Source organism: Nannospalax galili, unplaced genomic scaffold (genome assembly GCF_000622305.1).
Source record: "Nannospalax galili isolate Female #2095 unplaced genomic scaffold, S.galili_v1.0 scaffold820, whole genome shotgun sequence".
Taxonomy (NCBI): domain Eukaryota; kingdom Metazoa; phylum Chordata; class Mammalia; order Rodentia; family Spalacidae; genus Nannospalax; species Nannospalax galili.
The window spans coordinates 923,870-945,223 of NW_008346549.1; the positions used below are offsets into that span (position 1 = coordinate 923,870).

General features: G+C 43.9%; 1 protein-coding gene and 2 pseudogenes across 5 annotated transcripts in view; all 3 read left to right on the forward strand.

Annotated features, from left to right (window-relative positions):
* The window catches only part of LOC103742078, a 4,147-nt pseudogene extending 2,700 nt beyond the window's left edge, over positions 1-1,447 (forward strand).
* Gnb1l (G protein subunit beta 1 like) overlaps positions 1-21,354 on the forward strand; it is a 70,754-nt gene that overhangs the window by 22,976 nt on the left and 26,424 nt on the right. For 3 of the 5 annotated variants that reach the window (XM_029568279.1, XM_029568280.1, XM_029568278.1), the window contains one exon: positions 20,406-20,547. The exons of 1 other annotated variant lie outside the window; for it this stretch is intronic. In XM_029568279.1, coding sequence (XP_029424139.1) covers positions 20,423-20,547 — 125 coding nt within the window. In that variant the 5' untranslated portion in view covers positions 20,406-20,422. Of the gene's footprint in view, positions 1-2,015; positions 2,144-20,405; positions 20,548-21,354 lie in introns of those variants that run through there. One more of the 5 variants, XM_029568281.1, reaches the window with a different exon arrangement.
* Positions 1,570-2,517, forward strand: LOC103742079 (annotated as a pseudogene).

The following is a 21,354-nucleotide window of genomic DNA, read 5'->3' on the forward strand; positions in this document are numbered from 1 at the left end:
AGGGTGAAAGATAGGGGTTTAGTTTCATTCTTCTACAAGTGGAGATCCAGTTTTGCCAGCAAGCTGGTAGTCTTCCTTGCTTCCCTGTGTTGCAACTTGGGAGTCCCCTCTTGCAGCATAAAGGGGAAGTTCAGCCTGAGGTCCACAGGAAGACAGGCTCCACTGTTGCCTTCACATAGGTTTGGAAGGCAAAGGCGCTCTGCCTAAGCTGGTGGAAGCCATTGGGACCAATTACAATGACAGATATGGTGAGATCCACTGTCACTGGGGAGGCAATGTCCTGGGTCCTAAATCTGTGGTTCATTATTGCCAAACTAGAAAAGGCAAAGGCCAAAGAACTGAAAGCACTGATCTTTAAGGAAGCTTAATGAGATACAACAGAATGGACAAGTGATTTCATAAAATCAAGAAAGTACTTCAGAGGCTAGGAATACAGCAAGTTTGAAACCCTGAGTGCAGTTCCCAGCCTTGCATAAAACCTGGAGTGGTGATGCATGCCTGTAATCCTAGCACTTAGAAGGTGGAGTCAGGACGATCAGAAGTTCAGGCTACGTAGCAAGTTTGAAGCCAGCCTGGACTACATGGGACCGTGCTTCAAAACAAAACAAAAAACCTAGCACTTTTCTCTCTCCTCCAGCCAAGCAGGATGCTGAAAGAGGAAAAAGACAGGGTAAGAAGGTGACCCCTGCCCCTGCTGTTGTGAAGAAACAGGAAGCGAAAAAGGTTGTGAATCCTCTGTTTTAGAAAAGACCTAAGAACTTTGGCATTGGACAGAACATCCAGCTCAAAAGAGAGACCTCACCTTCTTCATCAAAAGGCCCTGATACATCCGGCTGCAGTGATAAAGGTCTATCATCTATAAGCAACTGAAAGTGCCACCTGTGATTAACCAGTTCACCCCGGCCCTGGACCTTCAGATAGCTACCCAGCTGCTCAAGCTTATATACAGCACTGGCCAGAGACAAAGCAGGAGAAGAAGCTGAGGCTGTTGGCTGGAGCTGGGAAGAAGGCTGCTGGCAAAGGGGACATCCCCATCAAGAGACCCCCCTGTCCTTCTAGCACGGGTCAGTACTATCACTACCTTGGTGGAGAACAAGAAGGTTCAACTGGTGGTGATCGCACATGATGTGGACCTTATGGAGCTGGTAGTCTTCCTTGCTGCCCTGTGTTGCAACTTGGGAGTCCCCTCTTGCAGCATAAAGGGGAAGTTCAGCCTGAGGTCCACAGGAAGACAGGCTCCACTGTTGCCTTCACATAGGTTTGGAAGGCAAAGGCGCTCTGCCTAAGCTGGTGGAAGCCATTGGGACCAATTACAATGACAGATATGGTGAGATCCACTGTCACTGGGGAGGCAATGTCCTGGGTCCTAAATCTGTGGTTCATTATTGCCAAACTAGAAAAGGCAAAGGCCAAAGAACTGAAAGCACTGATCTTTAAGGAAGCTTAATGAGATACAACAGAATGGACAAGTGATTTCATAAAATCAAGAAAGTACTTCAGAGGCTAGGAATACAGCAAGTTTGAAACCCTGAGTGCAGTTCCCAGCCTTGCATAAAACCTGGAGTGGTGATGCATGCCTGTAATCCTAGCACTTAGAAGGTGGAGTCAGGACGATCAGAAGTTCAGGCTACGTAGCAAGTTTGAAGCCAGCCTGGACTACATGGGACCGTGCTTCAAAACAAAACAAAAAACCTAGCACTTTTCTCTCTCCTCCAGCCAAGCAGGATGCTGAAAGAGGAAAAAGACAGGGTAAGAAGGTGACCCCTGCCCCTGCTGTTGTGAAGAAACAGGAAGCGAAAAAGGTTGTGAATCCTCTGTTTTAGAAAAGACCTAAGAACTTTGGCATTGGACAGAACATCCAGCTCAAAAGAGAGACCTCACCTTCTTCATCAAAAGGCCCTGATACATCCGGCTGCAGTGATAAAGGTCTATCATCTATAAGCAACTGAAAGTGCCACCTGTGATTAACCAGTTCACCCCGGCCCTGGACCTTCAGATAGCTACCCAGCTGCTCAAGCTTATATACAGCACTGGCCAGAGACAAAGCAGGAGAAGAAGCTGAGGCTGTTGGCTGGAGCTGGGAAGAAGGCTGCTGGCAAAGGGGACATCCCCATCAAGAGACCCCCCTGTCCTTCTAGCACGGGTCAGTACTATCACTACCTTGGTGGAGAACAAGAAGGTTCAACTGGTGGTGATCGCACATGATGTGGACCTTATGGAGCTGGTAGTCTTCCTTGCTGCCCTGTGTTGCAACTTGGGAGTCCCCTCTTGCAGCATCAAGGGGAAGTTCAGTCTGAGGTCCACAGGAAAACAGGCTCCACTGTTGCCTTCACATAGGTTTGGAAGGCAAAGGCGCTCTGCCTAAGCTGGTGGAAGCCATTGGGACCAATTACAATGACAGATATGGTGAGATCCACTGTCACTGGGGAGGCAATGTCCTGGGTCCAAAATCTGTGGTTCATTATTGCCAAACTGGAAAAGGCAAAGGCCAAAGAACTCGCCACCAAACTGGGTTAAATGTATACTGCTAAGTTTTCTGTACATAAGTATAATTTTTTAAATTTCCCTTTAAAATAAAACCCTGTACTTTAAGATTTTTTTTATACATTAGTCAACAAAGAGATTTTTTTTAACTTTATGTATATGTATGTATTGCCTACATGCAGGTAGGTGTACCCATGCCCTGTCACACCTGAGGCGGTCAGAAGAGGGTGTCTGATCCCTTGGAACTGGAGTTACAGACTATTGTTAGCCATCATGTAGGTGCTGGGACTCGAACCCTGGTCCTCTGCAAGAGCAGTCAGTACTTTTAACCACTGAGCCATCTCTCCAGCCCCACAAAGTTTTTTCTTTTTTGGTCCTTTTGAGACAGGGTCTCCCTAGCCCCAGGGGACCTGGAACTCACTATGTAGACTAGGCTGGCCTTGAACTCACAGAGATCCACCTGCCTCTGCCACCCGAGTGCTGGGACTAAAGGCATGTGCTACCACTCCCAACAAAAGGTGCTTTTTTTAGAGGATTAAACAGAAATCTTGCAGCCAAGGAATTCAAGTGAGTAAAATAAACAGTGCCAAACAACAGACAAGACCAAGTAGAAAGAACTTCTGAATTTGAAGACAGACCTTTGGAATTTATCAAGCTGGAAAAAGAGAAAGATAAAAGAATAGAAAAAAAGCAAAGAAAGCCCATGGCACCTCTGGCATGATGGCGCCTCTGGCATGATGGCGCCTCTGGCATGATGGTGCCTCTGCCATCATCCTCTGGCATGCCATTCAGCAATTAAGTATTTGCACTATGGGAGCTTCAGAGGGAGAAGAAATAAAGACACAGAATGCATATTTAACGAAGTAGTAGCTAAAACCTCCCAGGTCTTGGGAGAGATGTAGACATTCAGATCCTTGAAGCTCAAAGAAGCCCAATGGGTCCCCAAGACACATTATAATCAGTCTGTCATCAGTCAGAAACAGAATTTGAACAGCTACAAGAGAAAAAAGTTAAATATAAAGGCATCCCTTTTAGACTAACAGCAGATTTCTCAGCAGAAACCTTGCTGATCAGGTAGAAATGGCACATTTTACTCAAAGTGCTGAAAGAAAAGGAGGAAGACGGGGAGAGGAGGAAAGGAAGAAGAGCAGGAAGGGGAAGAGAAGGAGGAGGAGGGAGGGGGAGGGGAGGAGGAGACAAGGAAACTAATAAGATTATCTTTGGGAAGTAAAAGAGAAATAGCTTTTTTTTCAGATAAGCAAAAACTGAGGGAATTCATCACCACTAGAACAGCCTTACAAGAAACATTTAAGGGAGTCCAGCAACTAGAAGTAAAAGGATCACAAGTGCCATCATGAAACTACCCTAATACTGTAAGAGACAGGGCCAAAGATGCTACAAAACTCAGGAAAGCAGTGAACAAAATGACAGAAGTAGGTTGTTATATAACAATAATTCATCCCTTCCCACCCTCCCTTCCTTCCCTTCTCCTTTAAAAAAAATTTTTTTTATTTTGTTATTTGTGTGTGTGTGTGTGTGTGTGTGTGTGTGTGTGTGTGTGTGTGTGTATTGCCTGCATGTATGTAGGTGTACCTGTGTTGTGCAATGTCTGCAGAGGTCAGAAGAGGGCATCAGATCCCCTGGAACTGGAGTTATGGACAGTTGTTAGCTGCTGTGTGGGTGCTGGGAACTGAACCCTGGTCCTCTGTAAGAGTAGCCATTGTTCTTAACTGCTGAGCCATCTCCAGCCCCCTCCTTCTCCTTATTTAGACAAGGTTTGCTATGTAGTCCATGCTAGCCTCAAACTCATGATCCTCCTGCTTTAGTATCCTGAGTGTTAAAATTAAGATAAGTACCACCATGCCTAGTTAGCAATAACTTTTAATGTAAACTGATTAAATTCCCCAGTAAAAATATAGATAAGTTGGATGGATAAAAACACAAGACCCAGTTCTATGCTGCCTGCAAATAGCTTACTTCATGTATAAATACATAGGTTGAAAGTGAAGGAATAGGAAAAGATATTTCATGCAAATAGAAATCAAAACCTGTAACAAAAAGAATGAGTAGTATTATATGATCATTAAAAGGTTCAGTTCAACTGTTGTAAATATATGTACTAGATTGAATAGAAATGGAGAGAGTGGACATCTTGTCTTTTTCCTGATCTAAGTGGAAGTACTTTGAGTTTTTCTCATTATAGCATGATGTGGATGTTGGCTATAGGTTTGTCATACATATGCTTTATTATGTTGATGTATGCTCCCTCCATCCCTAGTGTCTTCAGGGCTTTTCATAAAGGAATGTTGGATTTTGTCAAAAGTCTTTTCTGTATCTATTGAGATTATTATGTCTTTTTCATTTATTGAGTTGTATATGCCGAATCACCCCTGCATCTCTGCAGTGAAGGCAACTTGATCATAGTAAATGATCTTTTTGATGTTCTTGAATTTGGTTTGCAGGTATTTTATTGAGAATTTTTGCGTCTGTGTTTATCAGGCAAATTGGTCTGTAATTTTTTTTTTCTGTTGTGTCTTTATCTGGTTTTGGCATCAGGGTAATTCTGCCTTTGTAAAATGAGTTTGGAAGCATTCTTTCCTTTACTATATGGGATAATTTGAGAAGGACTGGTATTAGTGCTTCTTTAAAGGTCAGGTAGAATTATGCACTAAATCCTTCTGAGCCTAGACTTTTTTTAGTAGGGAAATTTTTAAAAATTATTGATTCAATCTCATTGTTATAGATCTGTTTAAATTATTTATCTTTTCTTGGTTTAACTTTGGTAGATTCATGCATCTAGAAATTAATTTCTTTTAGATTTTTCTCAATTTGGTGAAATATAAGTTGTTGAGGTTTTTTTAGATTTTATTTTTATCCAGTGTCTCTGGCCTTGGTTGTTACCTATACTCACATGCATGTACCTACACACTCTGATGTTTCTCTGCTTATTTTTTTGTCAGGATGAATTGTCTATTGGTGAGTGTGGGGTATTGAAGTCACCCACTATTACTATGTTAAGGTTAATCTGTGATTTTATATTTAGTAGTATTTATTTTGTGAAATTAGGTCTACCCCTATTTGGTGAGTATACATTTAAAATTCTAATGTTCTCTTGATGAATTGCTCTTTTAATCAGTATGAAATGATCTTTATCTCTTTTGACTAATTTTAGTTGGAAGTCTGTTTATCAGATATCTCAGTATTGACAGCTGCTTGTTTCCTTGTTCCATTGCATAGAGCATCTTTTTTCAGCCTTTCACCCTATGGTAGTTTCTGTCTTTCAGGATGAAGTATGTTTCTTGGAGGCAGCAAATAAATGGATCCTGTTTTTTTATTTTATTTATTTTTAATTAATTTTCAATGTATTTATTTTATATGTATGAGTGTTATGCCTACATCTATGTAAGTGCACCTGTGTTGTGCAGCTGAAGACAGAAGAGGGCATCAGATTCCTTAGAACTGGAATTAGGAATGGTTGTTAGCCACTATGTGGGTGCTGGGATTTGAACCCAGGTCTTCTGCAAGAACAGCCAGTGCACTTAACTGCTGAGTCATCTTTCCAGCCCCAGATCCTGTTTTTTAATCCAGGCTGTTAGTCTGTGTCTTCTATTTGGAGCATGGAGGCCATTAATATTCAGTTATTTGTGAAAGATATGTATTCCTGTCATTTTGTCTCACTCTGTATTATCTGCTGTTTTCCTACTCTTCATTTGTTTGACTATTATTTACTTTTATCATGGAACCTCTTGGATCTATTTATCATTCTCATCAGTCTGAAGGGTTCCTTCCAGTGTCCTCTGAAGAGCTGGTTTGGTAGTCATGAATGCCTTAAACCAGCTTTTGTCATAGAAAGATTTTTCTTTCTCCTTCCATTGTGACTGATAGTTTTGCTGGGTATAGTAATCTGGGTTGGCAGCTCTAGTCTTTCAGAACCAAGTCATTCTGATTTTACAGTTTTTGTGGAGAAATCAACTATTACTCTGATGGACTGCCTTTCTATTAACTTGGTGTTTCTCTCTTGCAGCTTTTAATATACTTTATTGTATACTTAGTGCTTTAACAATAATATGATGTTGGTTTCTTTTCTGGTCTTGTCTTTATGCCTTTTTACCTGGATGGGTGTCTCTTTTCCTAGACTTGGGAAATTTTTGCTATGATTGTATTGAAAAAAAAATTATTTTTTTCTCTTTTTGAGATAGGGTCTCCCTGTAATCCCAGCTGACCTGAACTCACTATGTAGACCAGGCTGGCCTTGAACTCACAAAGATCCGCCTGCCCCTGCCTCCCAAGTACTGGGACTAAAGGCGTGCACCACCATGCCCGGCTGAAAATATTTTTTAAAATACTTTTAGCATGGTATTCTTTTTCCGTCTATGCCCATAATTTGTAGAATGTTTCATTCATACATTTTTATTAGTTTGTCTTTGTCTTTGCCTGAATGTTCCGAGTCCTCTGCTTTGTCTTCAAGTCTTGATATTCTTCTTCTCCATGATTGTATTGATGAAGATTTTATTGAACTGTTTGTTTGACTTATTAAAGTTTTAATTTCCCACATTTCAATTTGTTATTTCCTTCAATTTTCTGTGAGTCACACTCTCAGCAAACTCAGACCAAGTGTTATGGGACTATCGCTAAAACTTAACCAACTGAATACTGTGAGACTGGAAAAGAAGCTTTGAATCAGATCTGCACAGCTTTCTCTTAAGAGCCAATGTCTAAAAGGGAACATTTGCAAGTGTTCTCTGTGTTATATGGATGTCTTTGTTTTATTAAGCTGTTTGTGCTCTCTTGGAATCATTCAGAAGCTTATTCATGTTCTCTTTGATTTCTTTGAACATATTTGTAATCATTCTTCTGAATTTTTTGTTTGGTCTAAATCATTCTCATTGGGGGTCATTACTATGCAATTTTTTTTTTTTTTTTTAAGACAAGGCCTCCCTGTAGCCCCAACTGGCCTGAAACTCAGTATGCAGACCAGGATGGCCTTGATCTCAGAGAAGGCACCCTGCCTCTGCCTACCAAGTGCTGGGATTAAAGGTGTGTACTACCACACCTGGCTGGACTGGTACTATTTGGAGGAGACATGTTATCTTGGTTTTTCATGTTACTTGATTTGCAAATCTGGAATTAGGTCATTGGTTGAATTTTTAAATTTAAGTCACCGTTCTTCTCTCAGTAGAAGTGTTTGTAATATTCAGGAGGACTAGCTTGTTAGGGTTGAGGTATTACTTTCCTCTGTTATTCTAGTGTTCTGAGTACCAGGCTCCATCCCCAGTCATTCCCTGAAAGAAGAAAATTGCAACAACAGTTACTATCCAGGGGTAAACCTCTGTGAAAGTAGACTCTCTATAAAGCAGTTACCCTTTAAGCGCCAGTCATTTTAGGGAGAAAAGACACACTCATAGTACTGGATGTACTAATGTATTGGTGATTACATGAGTGGAATAAACAAAAGAAGAAGAAGAAAAACCAACAGACTAGTGATTAGTATTGGATTGATGGACATAGAGGAGGGGAATGTAAATAGAAGGAGGGAACTGTAGGGACAAAAAAGTATAGGAGCTGAGGAAGTTTTGTCTAAAGGCAGACTGACGAGAGATAAAGATACACTGTCAGGTAATGCAGAACAGTTCCACCTCAGGAAGCCGAGCCACAGAGACCCTGCAAATCAGGCCAGTCTATATTCTTTGGAAGAGGCAAAGAAAAAGGAAAGAGTAAGGTGAGAAAAGAGAAGTGATGTAGGGCAAGAACAGCAGAATCAATTACAGTTAATTGACATGAGGTACTAAATAAACAAGGAATGAATGTGTGAGGGAAAGATCTGGATAGATATAGGATATGAAAACTTGCTTTCCTGACTGCTGAATTCTGTCTGGAGTTTCTAGGCATTCCTTCCCTAGCTCCTAGAGGCTTGCCCTCCTGCTGACAGCTCTTCTGTGGTAGTGGTCCCACCATTACCTCCTCCAGTCCTCCTTTGGATGATTGGATTACTGATGCTGTCCCAGTCTGAGTGTCCCAGTCTGTCTCTGATGTACCACAGCAGAGTTTCAGATACTGGTCACATGTTCCTTCTGAGTTCCAGTTGCAAATACAGGCCCCACCCTGTGCAACTTTTCCTATGTCCCGTGCACTGCTTGGAGTTTGTGCAAAAGTTTCTCTTTAGATTTTGGTTCCCACCAGGTTTTTAGCTCGCTGCATGCTTTGTGACTCTGAGTCAAAGCTTCTTTTCCATGTCTTGTAATATTCAGGTGAGAGTTTACCACTTGGGTTGCCAAGCTGCCAGTGCAGCAGAAGTCATTTTGAAATGGCATCTGTGGCATCTCACTTCTGCTCTGTCAGTTGTCAAGTGCCAAGAGGGGAGGGTTTCTTTTGATGTCTCCTGGTAATGTTGCTGCTACTTTGGCTATGGCCTTTTCCCCTAGTGTTTAAGAGTGTGTATTATTCTTCCTGTAGAAGTTTTTTACCTTTTCTCAGACTATTCCCTGGAGATTCTGGTAGACTATGCCCTGAGTGCTATCTTGGACATCTCTATTTCAAATGTTTTCTCTTTTTAGAAGTTTTGTTTGTCCTTTCGAATTAAGATTTACAATCACACTTCTTGTGCTCTCTTGCCACGTGTCATAGCTGGAAATTTCAATAGACAGTGCTATAATTTTCTTGAGAAAGAGAAGGGGCAGGGAGAATGCATCTGTATGCACCTGGAGGCCAGAGGAGGCTGTCTACAGCAAGCTCGGTGATCCGCCTGTCTCCACCCCCCTCAGCCTGTCTCCACCCCCCTCAGCGCTGAGGTTACAGGCATGCATGGCTATGACCAGCTTTTTATGTGGTACTGGAAATTTGAACTCAGGTCCTTGTGCTTGTGTAGCAAGAGCTCTTTACCTCTGAGCCATCTCTGCAGCCTGACAATGTTATACTTTTAAAGATCATCCATGTGAAGAGGGGAAGAGAAATTCACCCAGAGAGTTGTCATTTCTCCTTCTCTACCTTCTTGAAGTTCCACATTGTTTTCTGGTGTCATTCTTCTGCTGACAAACTCTCTTCATTTTCTCTCATCTTAGAAGATCTCTTTTTTTTTTTTTTTTTTTTTTTTTTTTTTTTTTTTTTTTTTGATTGGTCTTTTTGTGACAGGGCCCCCCCTGCAGCCCTAGCTGGCCTGGAACTCACTATGTAGACCAGGCTGGCCTTGAACTCACAGAGATCCGCCTGCCTCTGCCTCCCAAGTGCTGGGACTACAGGCGTGAGCCACCATGCCTGCCTCTATTTTTAAAAAATATTTTATTTATTATTTTTATTTTATGTGTATGCATGCGTGTATGTAAGTATACCCATGTTGTGCAATGTCCACTAAGGTCAGAAGAGGGCATCGGATCCCCTGGAACTGGAGCTAAGACAGTTGTTAGCTGCCATATGGGCGCTGGGATTCAAACGAAGCTATCTATTTTGTCCTTGTTTCCTAATGGAAACAGTGTTCTTTTCTTTGATTATCTGTCCTAGTTTGTTTCTTCATTGCTGTGACAGAACACTCTGACCAATACCAACTTGGGGAGGAAAGGGTTTATTTAGCTTATATCTTCCGGGTCACAGTTCATCCAGGAGCCCAAGGTAGGAACTCTGGGCAGGAACCTGGAGGCAGGAACTGGAGCACAGGCCATGGAGGAATGCTGCTTACTGGCTTGCTCCCTGGCCCCTGCTCAGCCTGCTTTCTTATGCAACACAGGCCCACCTTCCTAGGGGTGGCACCACCCACTGTGGGCTAGGCCTTCCCACATCACTCAATAATCAAGAAGATGCCCCATGGACATGACCATAGGCCAATCCAATGAAGGCAATTCCCCAGTTGAGGCACCTTCAACCCAGGTGTGTCAAGTTGATGCTAAAGCTATCCAGCATAGTATCTTAATTACTAGCTTTAGATTTCTTTCTTTTTTCTTTCTTTCTTTATTTTTTTCTTTGAGACAGGGTCTTACTATGCTTAGCTCTGGCTGGTCTGGAACTCCCTGTGTTGACCAAGCTGGCCTCTAAACTCATAGCGATCCACCTGTCTCTGCCTCTTGCGTACTGGGATTAAAGGTGTGGATCACCATGCCAGGCTAGATTTATTTATTTTTATTTTATGTGTATGAATGTTTTGTCTGCATATATGTATGTGCACCATGTGAATGCTTGGTGCCCACTAAGGCCAAAAGAGGGTATTGGATCCCCTAGAACTGGAGTCATAGGCAGTTGGGAGCTGCTTTGTGGGTACTAGGAACCAAATCTGGGTCCTCTGCAAGAGCAGCAAGTACTCTTAACAATTGAGCCATATCTCTAGCTCCTAATGTTTAGCTTTTTAAACTGTGGGTCACAACCAAATGTATGTGTGTGGAGGGAGGGGGAGGTCACAAGTAATTTGGCAATAGTAAAAGTTTTCTGAGCACAATGACCAAAGATTAACTCAAAATCAAATGAATAATGAACACAGGAGTTTTTTAGCCGTGTGCTCTCACCCATGTTGCATGGCACAACTTCAGCACAGCCTTGGTTCTGAACATGCAGCATGTGCCCTTTGCATGGAACATTCCATCCCACCACACAATGCCAATGAACACTTTCTGAAATACCTTGGCTCAGATTCAAGACTCTTGCATATCATAAATTGCAGTGTTTGGACTGTACATGCAGTTTTCTGTCTTTATAGAAACATAATACTTTAATTAGAGAAAACAGAATTCTTAATATTTTCCTACCATTATTCCTGATCAAGTAACTATCAAATTAGTATATCTTTGGATTGTATTTATTTGATTTTAAAAATTGCTTGAGTTTTTGATTTGAGTCTTATAAAAAATTGTTCAATGGGTGCTGGGCATGGTGGTGCTCTCCTTTAATCCCACCCCCCCAAAAAAAATTGTTCAATGATTTGAGCTTGGGATTGGGAGAGAATTTCCAACAGTTTCTGAAATAGCACTAAACCTGCTTCTCCCATTTTGTTCTATATATTGATGCAAAGTAACATTCTCAGCAATTGGTAGTGATAACAGTCAATAGATCAGTCAACCCTGAAAAGCACCAAAGATGCTCTGTGTACTGCAGTATCAAGTAGTCAACCAAGGCTTAATTTGGGGGGGGGGGACTTTTTTTGAGACAGGGTCTCCCTGTAGCTCCAGCTGGCTTGGAACTCACTATGTAGACTAGGCTGGCCAAACTCACAGAGATCTGCCTGCCTCTGCCTCCCAAGTGCTGGGACTAAAGGTGTGCACCCCTAGGCTCAGCCTTATGTTTATTTATATACCTGAGGCTATGTGGAAATTTCCAGATGTAAAGGACTTATGGGTAGAAAAGTTTAAGGCTTGGCTTAACAAAGATGTTCTTTTGTGTTAGTCCATTTTTGTTACTATAATGAAGTATTAGAGGGAGGCTAACTTATAACAAAAGAAATTACTTTGCTCACAGTTTGGGGGGTGAAAGTCCAGGAGTCGGCATTTCCAATGGTGGCCTCTGGCTAAGACCCAGTGGAGATGGCATCATGGTGTCTTTGTTGTAAGAAGGAATGATCACATCACCAGTCAGGTATTTGGAGAGCTGCTCCAGGACCATTTCCTCTTGCAATTCGGTGGGAGACTAGTGTTCCCTTCTGAGAGCTAAGCTCCTACTGACCAATGAGTTTGAATTATTATAAAATGGGCCATCACCACCTGCAGATTGAGCTTCTAATATGTAAGTCCTTGGGAGTAAAACCACATCACATTAGCTGTCTCTGGCTCCCATTGCTGCTTTATTGCTCTTTCCCAGCAGTTTAGTCATTATGCATTTATCTGTGCCTTTCATTGAATTTATCCTGAGGTTCATTGAGTTCTTTTCTTAATTTTTTTTACTTTATGTGTGAGTACTTGCATGTATGTATGTGCACATCATGCATGTCTAGGGGCCAGAAAAGGGTGTCAGATCCCTTGGAACTGGTGTTACACTTGGTTGTGAGTTGCCATGTGGATGCTGGGAATTGAATCCATGTTCTCTCCAAGAACAGCCAGTGCTCCTAACTTCTGAGCCATCTCTCTAGCTCCTTAGTGAGCTCTTGAATGTCTCAAGTTCTTGTCTCTGTAACTTTCAGTCATTATATATTAAAATGATTTTTCTGCTCTAATCTCTTCTCCTCGTCTATTTCTTGGACTCCACTGCCCTGAATGTTAAACTTTTTACTATTATTCCACAAGTCCCTGATTTTCTAATCATTCATTTTAGTATTTTTTCTTTCTGATTTTATATTGAATTTCTATTGATTTCCTGTTCTGTTATCAAAAATAATGCCATGTAACCTGTAATCCATTTTTAGATTTTCTAAAATGTCCACAAAATACCTTTTATGGCTTTCCCTTTGATTTTTAAAATAATAATAATAATTATTATTATTGTGCACATGCACACGCACATGATGGGAGTGGTAGGACATGTCACAGCATGCATGTGGAGGTCTGAGGACAACTTTGAAGGAGAGTTCTTTCCTTCCACCATGCTTATGGGGTATTGAACTCAAGTCTCCAGGCTTGTGTGGCAAGTGCATTTATCCACTGAGCCATCTTGCTGGCTCTAGCCTGGTTTTTTGATCCATGATCTAATTTAATGTCCAATATCTGAGGTTCACTTGTTGCATTGGTTTGGTTTGATCTTTTTGAGACAGGGTCTTCCTGTAGCCCCAGCTGGCCTGGAGCTGGCTATGTAGACCAGGATGACCTTGATCTCACAGAGAACCACCTGCCTCAGAAGTGCTGGGGCCAGGCGTCATGGCACACACCTTTAATCCCAGCACTTGGGAGGCAGAGGCAGGCAAATCTCTGTGAGTTTAAGGCCAGCCTGGTCTACATAGTGAGTTCCAGGACAGCTGGGGCTACAGGGAAACCCTGTCTCAAAAAGACAAAAATAAATAAATAAATAAATAAGTACATACATACATACATAAATACATAAATAAAAATATTTTAAAAAAGAGTCACTGTCTTTTGCTTCTGTTGTTTCTCTTGACCTTGGCCAGTTTTCTGAGTCTAAGTTGTCTTGTGCAGTCTGACTGTGTCTGTCTCCTCCTGGCCAGGTTCAGATTGAACATTGCTGGCATGGGTTCATGAGGATGGTGCCATGACATCTTATCTCATGCCATCAGGAGATAAGTAATGCTTGTTGTTTATTGTTGGTGCCACTTCTAGCATTTGGAGAAGGTGGTGACAGCCAGATGTCTCCACTGTGAAGCCACACTTACCTTTTGTGATTACTAACCACAAAAGAGCAAGCCTGTTTCCCAGCATTTTTTTTTTTTTTTTTTTTTTTTTTTTTTCTTTTTGAGATAGGGTCTCCCTGTAGTCCCAGCTGACCTGAACTCACTATGTAGTCCAGGCTGGCCTTGAACTCACAGAGATCCGCCTGCCTTCGCCTCCCAAGTGCTGGTACTAAAGGAGTGTACCAACACACCTGGCCGAGTGTTTAGTTTTAAACATATTTATTGATATTGGTCTTTTTGAGACAGGGTCTCCCTGTAGCCCCAGCTGACCTGGAACTTGCTATGTAGAACAGGCTGGCCTCGAACTCACAGAGATCCGCCTGCCTCTGCCTCCTAAGTGCTGAGATTAAAGGCATGCACTACCATGCCCAGCGATTATTTTATTTTTTTAGAAATGTCCAGATCTCCTGTTTCTCCTGGTGTTATATTTCCCTTCCTGCCTGGCTATTTTCTGTGATTTTTTAAAATGCAAGTCACTTTATTTACTTTTGACTTTTCTTTTTTTTTTGATTTATAATTTTTTATTTTACGTGTATGCGTGTATTGCCTGCATGTAGGTAAGTGCACCCAAGTTGTGCAACGCCTGCAGAGAACAGAAGAGGCTGTCGGGTCCCCTGGAACTGGAGTTATACACAGTTGTTAGCTGCCATGTGGGTGCTAGGATTTGAATTCGGGTCTTCTGCAAGAACAGTCAGTATTCTTAACTGCTGAGCCATCTCTCCAGCCCCACTTTTGACTTTTTAAAAAATTTTTTTTAAATTTTATGTGTATGAGTGTATTATCTGCACATATGTAAGTGCACTCATGTCATACAATGCCCTCAGAGGTCAAAAGAGGGCTTTGGAGCCCCTGGAACTGGAGTTACAGATGTTCATTAGCTGCCATGTGGGTGCTGGGATTTGAACCCAGGTCCTCTGCAAGAGTAGTCAGTGCTCTTAACCTCTCAACTGCTGAACCATCTCTCCAGCCCCCAGTAATTTTTTTTTTTCAGTCTTTTTGAGACAGGGTCTCCCTGTAGCCCCAGAGATCCACCTACCTCTGCCTCCTGAGTGCTGGTACTAAAGGCGTGCACCACCACGCCAGGCTTATTTTTTTATTTTTTATTTTCATTTTTTATCATGAGACTTTACCTGTGATTTCATACAGGGCAGAAGGTAAGTCTCTTCTGAGAACACAGACTGGAGTTATAGGGCATTCCCAAGGGAATTGATCTGTGGCTAGAATCTGCAACTAGCTTCTTTCTGGTGCTTGTGAGTACTGTACAGTTTTGGTTTAGCCTAAGCATGAAACAAGCATATAGTAGCCTATCAGGTTCTACTTTGGGAGGGCCTAGGAGAGCTCTAAGCTTTGTCTTTTGTCAAGGCCATCAGAGTCAATTCCAGATCACCAGTACAGACATTTTCCTCAGAAGGAGCTAGCTGTGGGCTTTGCAGGTTGGATATTTGACCTATTATTTGCCTCTGAAGGTTCTAGACATTTGGGGCAACATAGTGCTACACTAAAGTATATTTTATTTTCTATCTCTATCGCATCAAAATTGTTATTGTCTTGGCTCATGGGGTAAAAGTTCTGGCTGCCAAGCCTGATAACCTGAGTTCGATCCCCAAGACCTACATGATGGAAGGAAAGAACTGACTCCTGAAAGTTGTCCTCCAACCTCCACACATGTGCCATGGCTTGTGCATATCCCCCCACCCACATAATAAAAATAACTTAAGCCTTGTAGTAGTTGTTCGGACAGAGTTTTGCTTTGTGGCCTAAGTATCCCTACACTCATGGCAATTCTCCTGTCTCAGCCTCCTGAGTGTTGGGATTTCAGCTGTGAGTCACAATGTCTGGCTCTCATTAGCATTTATATTTCTTTTCTGGGGGAGGAGGATCCATCAGGGTACCCATCACACTGGAAAGGGGCATCTGCTCAGTCTGCTGGGTATGGAATGCTCAGGGACTTCCAGCAGCCTGTCTCACCAATTCAGTGCTGGGGGCTGGAGGTCCACTTGAGGTGCTCCCAGCAGCCTGTGTATTTTTATACATAGGTGAGACTGCACTAGGTCAGGCAGGAGTAGTGTTTGGGACATCTTGGTGGTGGTTCCCCTGTGTTGACTTGCTTTGCAGTGCTCTTCACTGACTTCCCAAACTCCCCAGTGAATAGTGGCCCTTTTGTAGTAAAGTGAGGGGCCTTGGAGACTAAACATAGGGCCAAGAGACCCCAGAGGCTTGACAGGTATCTAGGGCCAACCTGAGCACATTCTAGGGTGCATCTGTGTATAAACCCCAGTATTCTGAAAATGTCCTGGATGGGAAACTGTGATCTTTGGGCATCAGCTGCTTCCCCCAGCCAGGCTTTGTCAGACTTGAATTGCATATGGATTCTGGTTGATCTAATGCATCCCCCAGAGGCTGGGAGCCTGCCTGAATGCTGGGCGTTTGCATACCTGCTCTGCCTCCCTCCTGAGGAGGGTGTATAGCTCACTCTGGCTGTTGTCTGCCCAAGGTGTAAAGGTGGGGTGCAGCTTGACCCTGGCTATGCACTGTCTCTATGCCCAGGGAGCTATGGAGAAGGGACCCTCTCCATGAAGACCTGCAGCTGCTGCTGTGATGTACCCAGGGGGAGCACTGTCATCCTCTGTGTCGGCTGGGAACCTGAGGGGCTCTCAGGATGCTTGTAGCATTTATAGGAAAGGCCGCCAGTTGCCTCAGTTGGCAGGTTGTCTTTCCTGTAAATTTTTGAAATAATCTGTCTCACTTTGACACCTTGAAGAGCAGGCAGAACTAAGGTATGCTCTGGATTAAGTTTGCTGTTCCTTCACCCTCTCCCTCCTGGAGGAAAAGACATGGGGCACACCACAGCAGGACACCATGTGGCATGTGGCACCTCACAGCAACAACAGGGCACGTGGGCCATGCACAGGGGCTGTAACCTCCACCCTGGGCGGCCAGGGGCCAGGAGAGATAGGATAATGCGATTATTCTCAATTAGATTAATAAAGAATAATTAGATGTCATAAATCAAGTAATCATAGGATATTGTCATGGGAAAAATATGTAGGTAGAATTAATTAGTTTTCAAATAAAGTGTTTATTTTAATTGCCTCAAATGATGGAGCCCTTAATTGTCGATGCATCATTTTGGCCTGAGCTTTTCAGCTGTTGTAACAACGTGACGGGTTTGTTCCCTGCATTTCTGGGGAAACAATAGAGGAGACCTTGATTTCATCACCTCACAATGAGCCTTCTGCAGTGAGGTTCTGGAAACTCCCGCCATGCCTCAGGCAGGTGGCAAGTGTGGGCTGAGTTTCTCCTGGCACTGCCCAGGGTTTGTGTGTGTGTGTGTGTGTGTGTGTGTGTGTGTGTGTGTGTGTGTGTGTTCTTACACATGTGTGCCTGTAAATGTGTGAGGCATGCATAAGAATGTGTGTATGAGTATGCATGTGTGTGCATGTGAGCACAAGTATACATGTGTGTTTTAGTTTGTGCCTGAGGGTCTATGCCTGCTTGTGTGGAATGCATCCATAGAGAGGTACATATATGAGGGGTGTATTTACATATGCATGTGTAAGTGTGAACATGGAGGTGTGCCAGTGTGTATGCACATGGCTCCAGTGTGTATGTCTGGAATGGACATAAGGACCTCCAGAGGTGGCCTGTCTGGCTTTACTGCCTGGACCCCTGTGACAGGATGCCTCATCCCAGCTTGGTGCTTTCCTACTGGGTCGAGGTACTGTGAGAGATTGTTTGTGATAGTGCTGGAGCTGGGGCCTGCAGTCCCATATCTGGTAGGAGCAATACAGGTAGGCTTTGGAGGGTTAGCAGCTATCCTCTGAACTGGACTCTGGGTCACCTGCCTAGGCAACTCTTCCAACAGTTGGGATCCTTCAGGGGCCAGAGCAGTGGCATGGGTCTGCAAGCATTGTGGGGTCAAGTGTCTCTCCTCTGGCAGGAAGTCACCCTTGCATTTGGGAAGAACTAGTTGGCTTTTAGCCAAAATGAGTTGTTTAGCTAAAACCCTTTCCTTGCCCCCTCCCCAAAGAAAAGTGAAAGAAGAGACGTGGCCATTTGTACATGCATTGCTAGTAATCTTATTCTCTTTGGAAACCCTTGAAGGAGGTAGGGTCCAGGGGTGGGGTCATCCTGGAAAGGATTTGGCCCTGCTGGCACCTGAGTCAGGGCAGAGGGGCCTCCTGAACACAATTCTAATCTGATTCTGCTGGCATGGGCACAGTCCTCACTGGCCTTACCTAGTGCAGTCCTGACACCCATCCTCCCAGTTTACCCTCCATAGCCCCTGATGGTCTGGGAACACTGTATGGCTGCTGTATGGCTTTCCGCGGGTGGTGTGACTGGGAGCCCATGCCCTCATTTCTTATGACAAAGGGGAAAAGGTGAGAGTATGGGGTATTTGGGGGTATGCAGTAGGGCTTGGCAGTGGAGGATGTGCCTGATGTGAGTGCCGTGAGTGGGCTGCCCATTGCAGAAGCCCTCGCCTCTCCTGTCTCTGCACTGCTCACAGGTTTTGTATGGCCACAGCCTGTGATCCCTCTTCCATACTCCTCACCAGCCTTATAGCCTAGGCTCCACTCTGGAAGAGTCTTGCCCGTCTCTTTTGCTCCATTCTTTTCCATGCTGTGTCCTTCTGCAACTGTCAACCTAGTTGGGCAGGGTTGCCTCTGCTGTGCAGGCTACATGTGGATAGAGTGGGACATGTGCCAATGCCCAGTAAAAAATGCCCCTGTATTGAAAAAGAATTTTTCTATATGAAACTGTGTATTTTAATAATGAAATGGAGATCTTTTTAAAGGTTAAAACATCATTTAATTTATGTCTTATAGGGTTTATACTGAGTACAATATTGTATAACTGTAATAATTCAACTGTAAACCTAAAAATTTACAGCCAAATTTGAAAGAGATGCATCCTACCTCAGGAAAACGTTATTGAATATGTCAATTGTGTTGTAATGATATGCTTCTTCTAAGTATGTTGTTATTAAATAAATCATTTTTAAAAATTAAAAAAAAAATGCCCCTGAAGCAGATGGCTGCAGCCCCCCTGCTGTCTGCTTCAGACCGTTTCCCTGTACCCTCAGCCCAGCATATGGCTTTGGGGCCACCCCTTCCTATGAAGAGCAGCCAGCTGTAGGGCTTGGGGGCAGGGTATGAGAGGGTGCACTCAGACAGGGTTAAGTGTGTGGGTTGGAGCACTGGAAAATTCTTTGCAGACCCTGCAGATCTTAAATACAAGTTCTGTGGTTTGAAGAGTGGCCTGCCTGCTGGGGCAGCAACCCTGTAGGTGTGGCCAGGAGACATAGTCCTGGGCCTGCCCCTTTCCACATGCCCTTCCTGGCTGCTCTGCCCCTTGGTAGAATACACATACTTGAGGGCATTGTAGGCCTGAGTCCAGAGACCTAGGGCAGCTCACCCAGCTACTTCCTGTCTCAGTTTCTCAAAAGTAAAGGGGATGCTCCTTCTCACAGGATGGCTGTGATAGAAGTTTCAGCAGTTCAGGCCAGGACCCAGCAGGGATGTTTGCAGCAATTTGTCCAGCATGCATCTGCTCAGTAGGTGCTGGGCAGTGGCAGCACAGCCCAGGCTCCCTAAGCTGGCCATGGGGCAGGAGTGATGCTTGTCCCAGCATGTCATCACTGCGCTGCAGAGAGGAGAGAAGAGGGACTGAGGGAGGGAACACTCCCAGAGAGGCCTGCTGGGGAAAGACTTCATCCAGTAGGTGTCAGGATGAGCACTGGGAGTATGCAGGGGCTGGAGAAAGAAATACTGGAGGTGGCATGGGGTCCGAGGAGCTGAGGTGTAGACCATCACAGAGACAGGAACCACGGCACTGGGTTCTTGTGGGAAAGAGATCAGGCCTAACCAAAGAGTGTGACAAATGGAGATTTCTAGGAGGGGCAGTGCATAGGAAATAGGTAAGCAGGGGCATCAGGGGTCTGGGGGGTCAGACTGAAGGCTGGCCAGGGTGTGCAGATGTCACTGGAGAGGTAGTGAAAGCCGAGGGGCCCAGTCAGATTCTGAGAGCAGGCAAATAAGGGGGTGAGGGTAAGTTTAGCTGACTTAAGAGTTCTTGCTGGATTTTATAGAGACACATACAGATTGTCCTACAAGAAAGTTCAGGAGACTGAATCAAGTTTGGCCAAGCAAAGGCTCTCTTTATGGTGTTAGGGATTGAACACAGGGCTTTGAACATGGTAGGCAAATGCTTTACCACTTAGCTACATTACCAGTCCTAAGAAAAACATGTTTGTTATCAGCAGTGGACAGGAAACCCTGGAGGCAGCAAGGGGCTGTACACAAGGTTCCTAGTCACTGGAGGTGGGTGACATTGTGCCTGCCAGGAAGGACAGCCCGGGAACTTGGTGATACCAGAAGGTGATGGGGAAGATGGGAGGTGAGGGGAGGCCTCCAGGTACCCAGCAGGAATAATGGCAGGCTGGCAGTGCAGGGAGTGTGGGCTCCATACTCAGCATCCCTGTAGCCCATGCCACCCAGGAACTGGGCCTATAGCCATGAGGCCTGTCAACACTGGGGAGTCAAGTCTCCCTCCCCTAGAAGGGGCAGAAACTGGGGCACTGAGTCAGTAGTACCCTGACTGCGTCTTTGAAGCTGCTTTCTAGAGGAAGGCAGAGGACTCTGTTACTCACATACCCTTCCTCACTCCCCAGGACGTCACCTACCTCTCATGGCAGCCCCGCTCCCACCACCACCTGACCCTCAGTTTGTCCTCCGAGGCACACAGTCACCTGTGAATGCACTGCATTTCTGTCAAGCATCTCAGGCTCCAGGGAGCCCACTCCTCTTCTCTGGGTGAGTAACAGCTGCCCCACCCCAGCCCAGGGTGATGTTTGGTCCCTGGCTGCATAGAGCCCAGTGTTCATTAGAGGAAAAGGCACTGTTTGCTACACTTTCAGAGCCTGCCTGACACACTGTTCATTCAGGGACTCCTTGGAGCAACAGGGAGTCATGCCCCTTTGTTGCAGTTTCTGTTGCCAGTCATATGCCTCCCCGCCACTACAGATCGTCCCATACCACTGACCGACTTTACTGGAAGGGAAGCCTTTCTGACCTTCAGTTCAGAGTTAGCTATATATTCAAATCAAGTCTTCTTGGGGCTGGAGAGATGACTCAGAACTGGCTGCTCTTGAAGAGGACCCAAGTTCAGTTCCCAGCACCCACATGGTGGTTAACAACCATCTGGAACTCCAGTTCTAGGGGAATCCGACACCTAGCCTCTGCAGGCATTGCACAACATGGGTGCACTTACATAAATGCAGGCAATACACTCATACACATAAAATAAAAATAATAAAAAATATTAAAATAAAAGATATTTTTTTTAATTTTTATAAGTACTAGGTTTCATAAATTTGGAAGTTTTATAAATAGATACACAATGCTATTTACTTATAATTGGTTCCCTAAGTAAGCCTCTTACTATATAGTACACACTTAAAAAAAAATGGTTTTGGTGCTTGTAGCCTTTAGAAACAATGCTTATGCATGTCCTACTCCTGTGACTCTAAGGAAACCCAAGGCCTCTATTCTTTAAATAAGAAAGAAGACTAACCAAAATCATACTTTGCATAAATATTTGATGTACACTCATTCTGCACA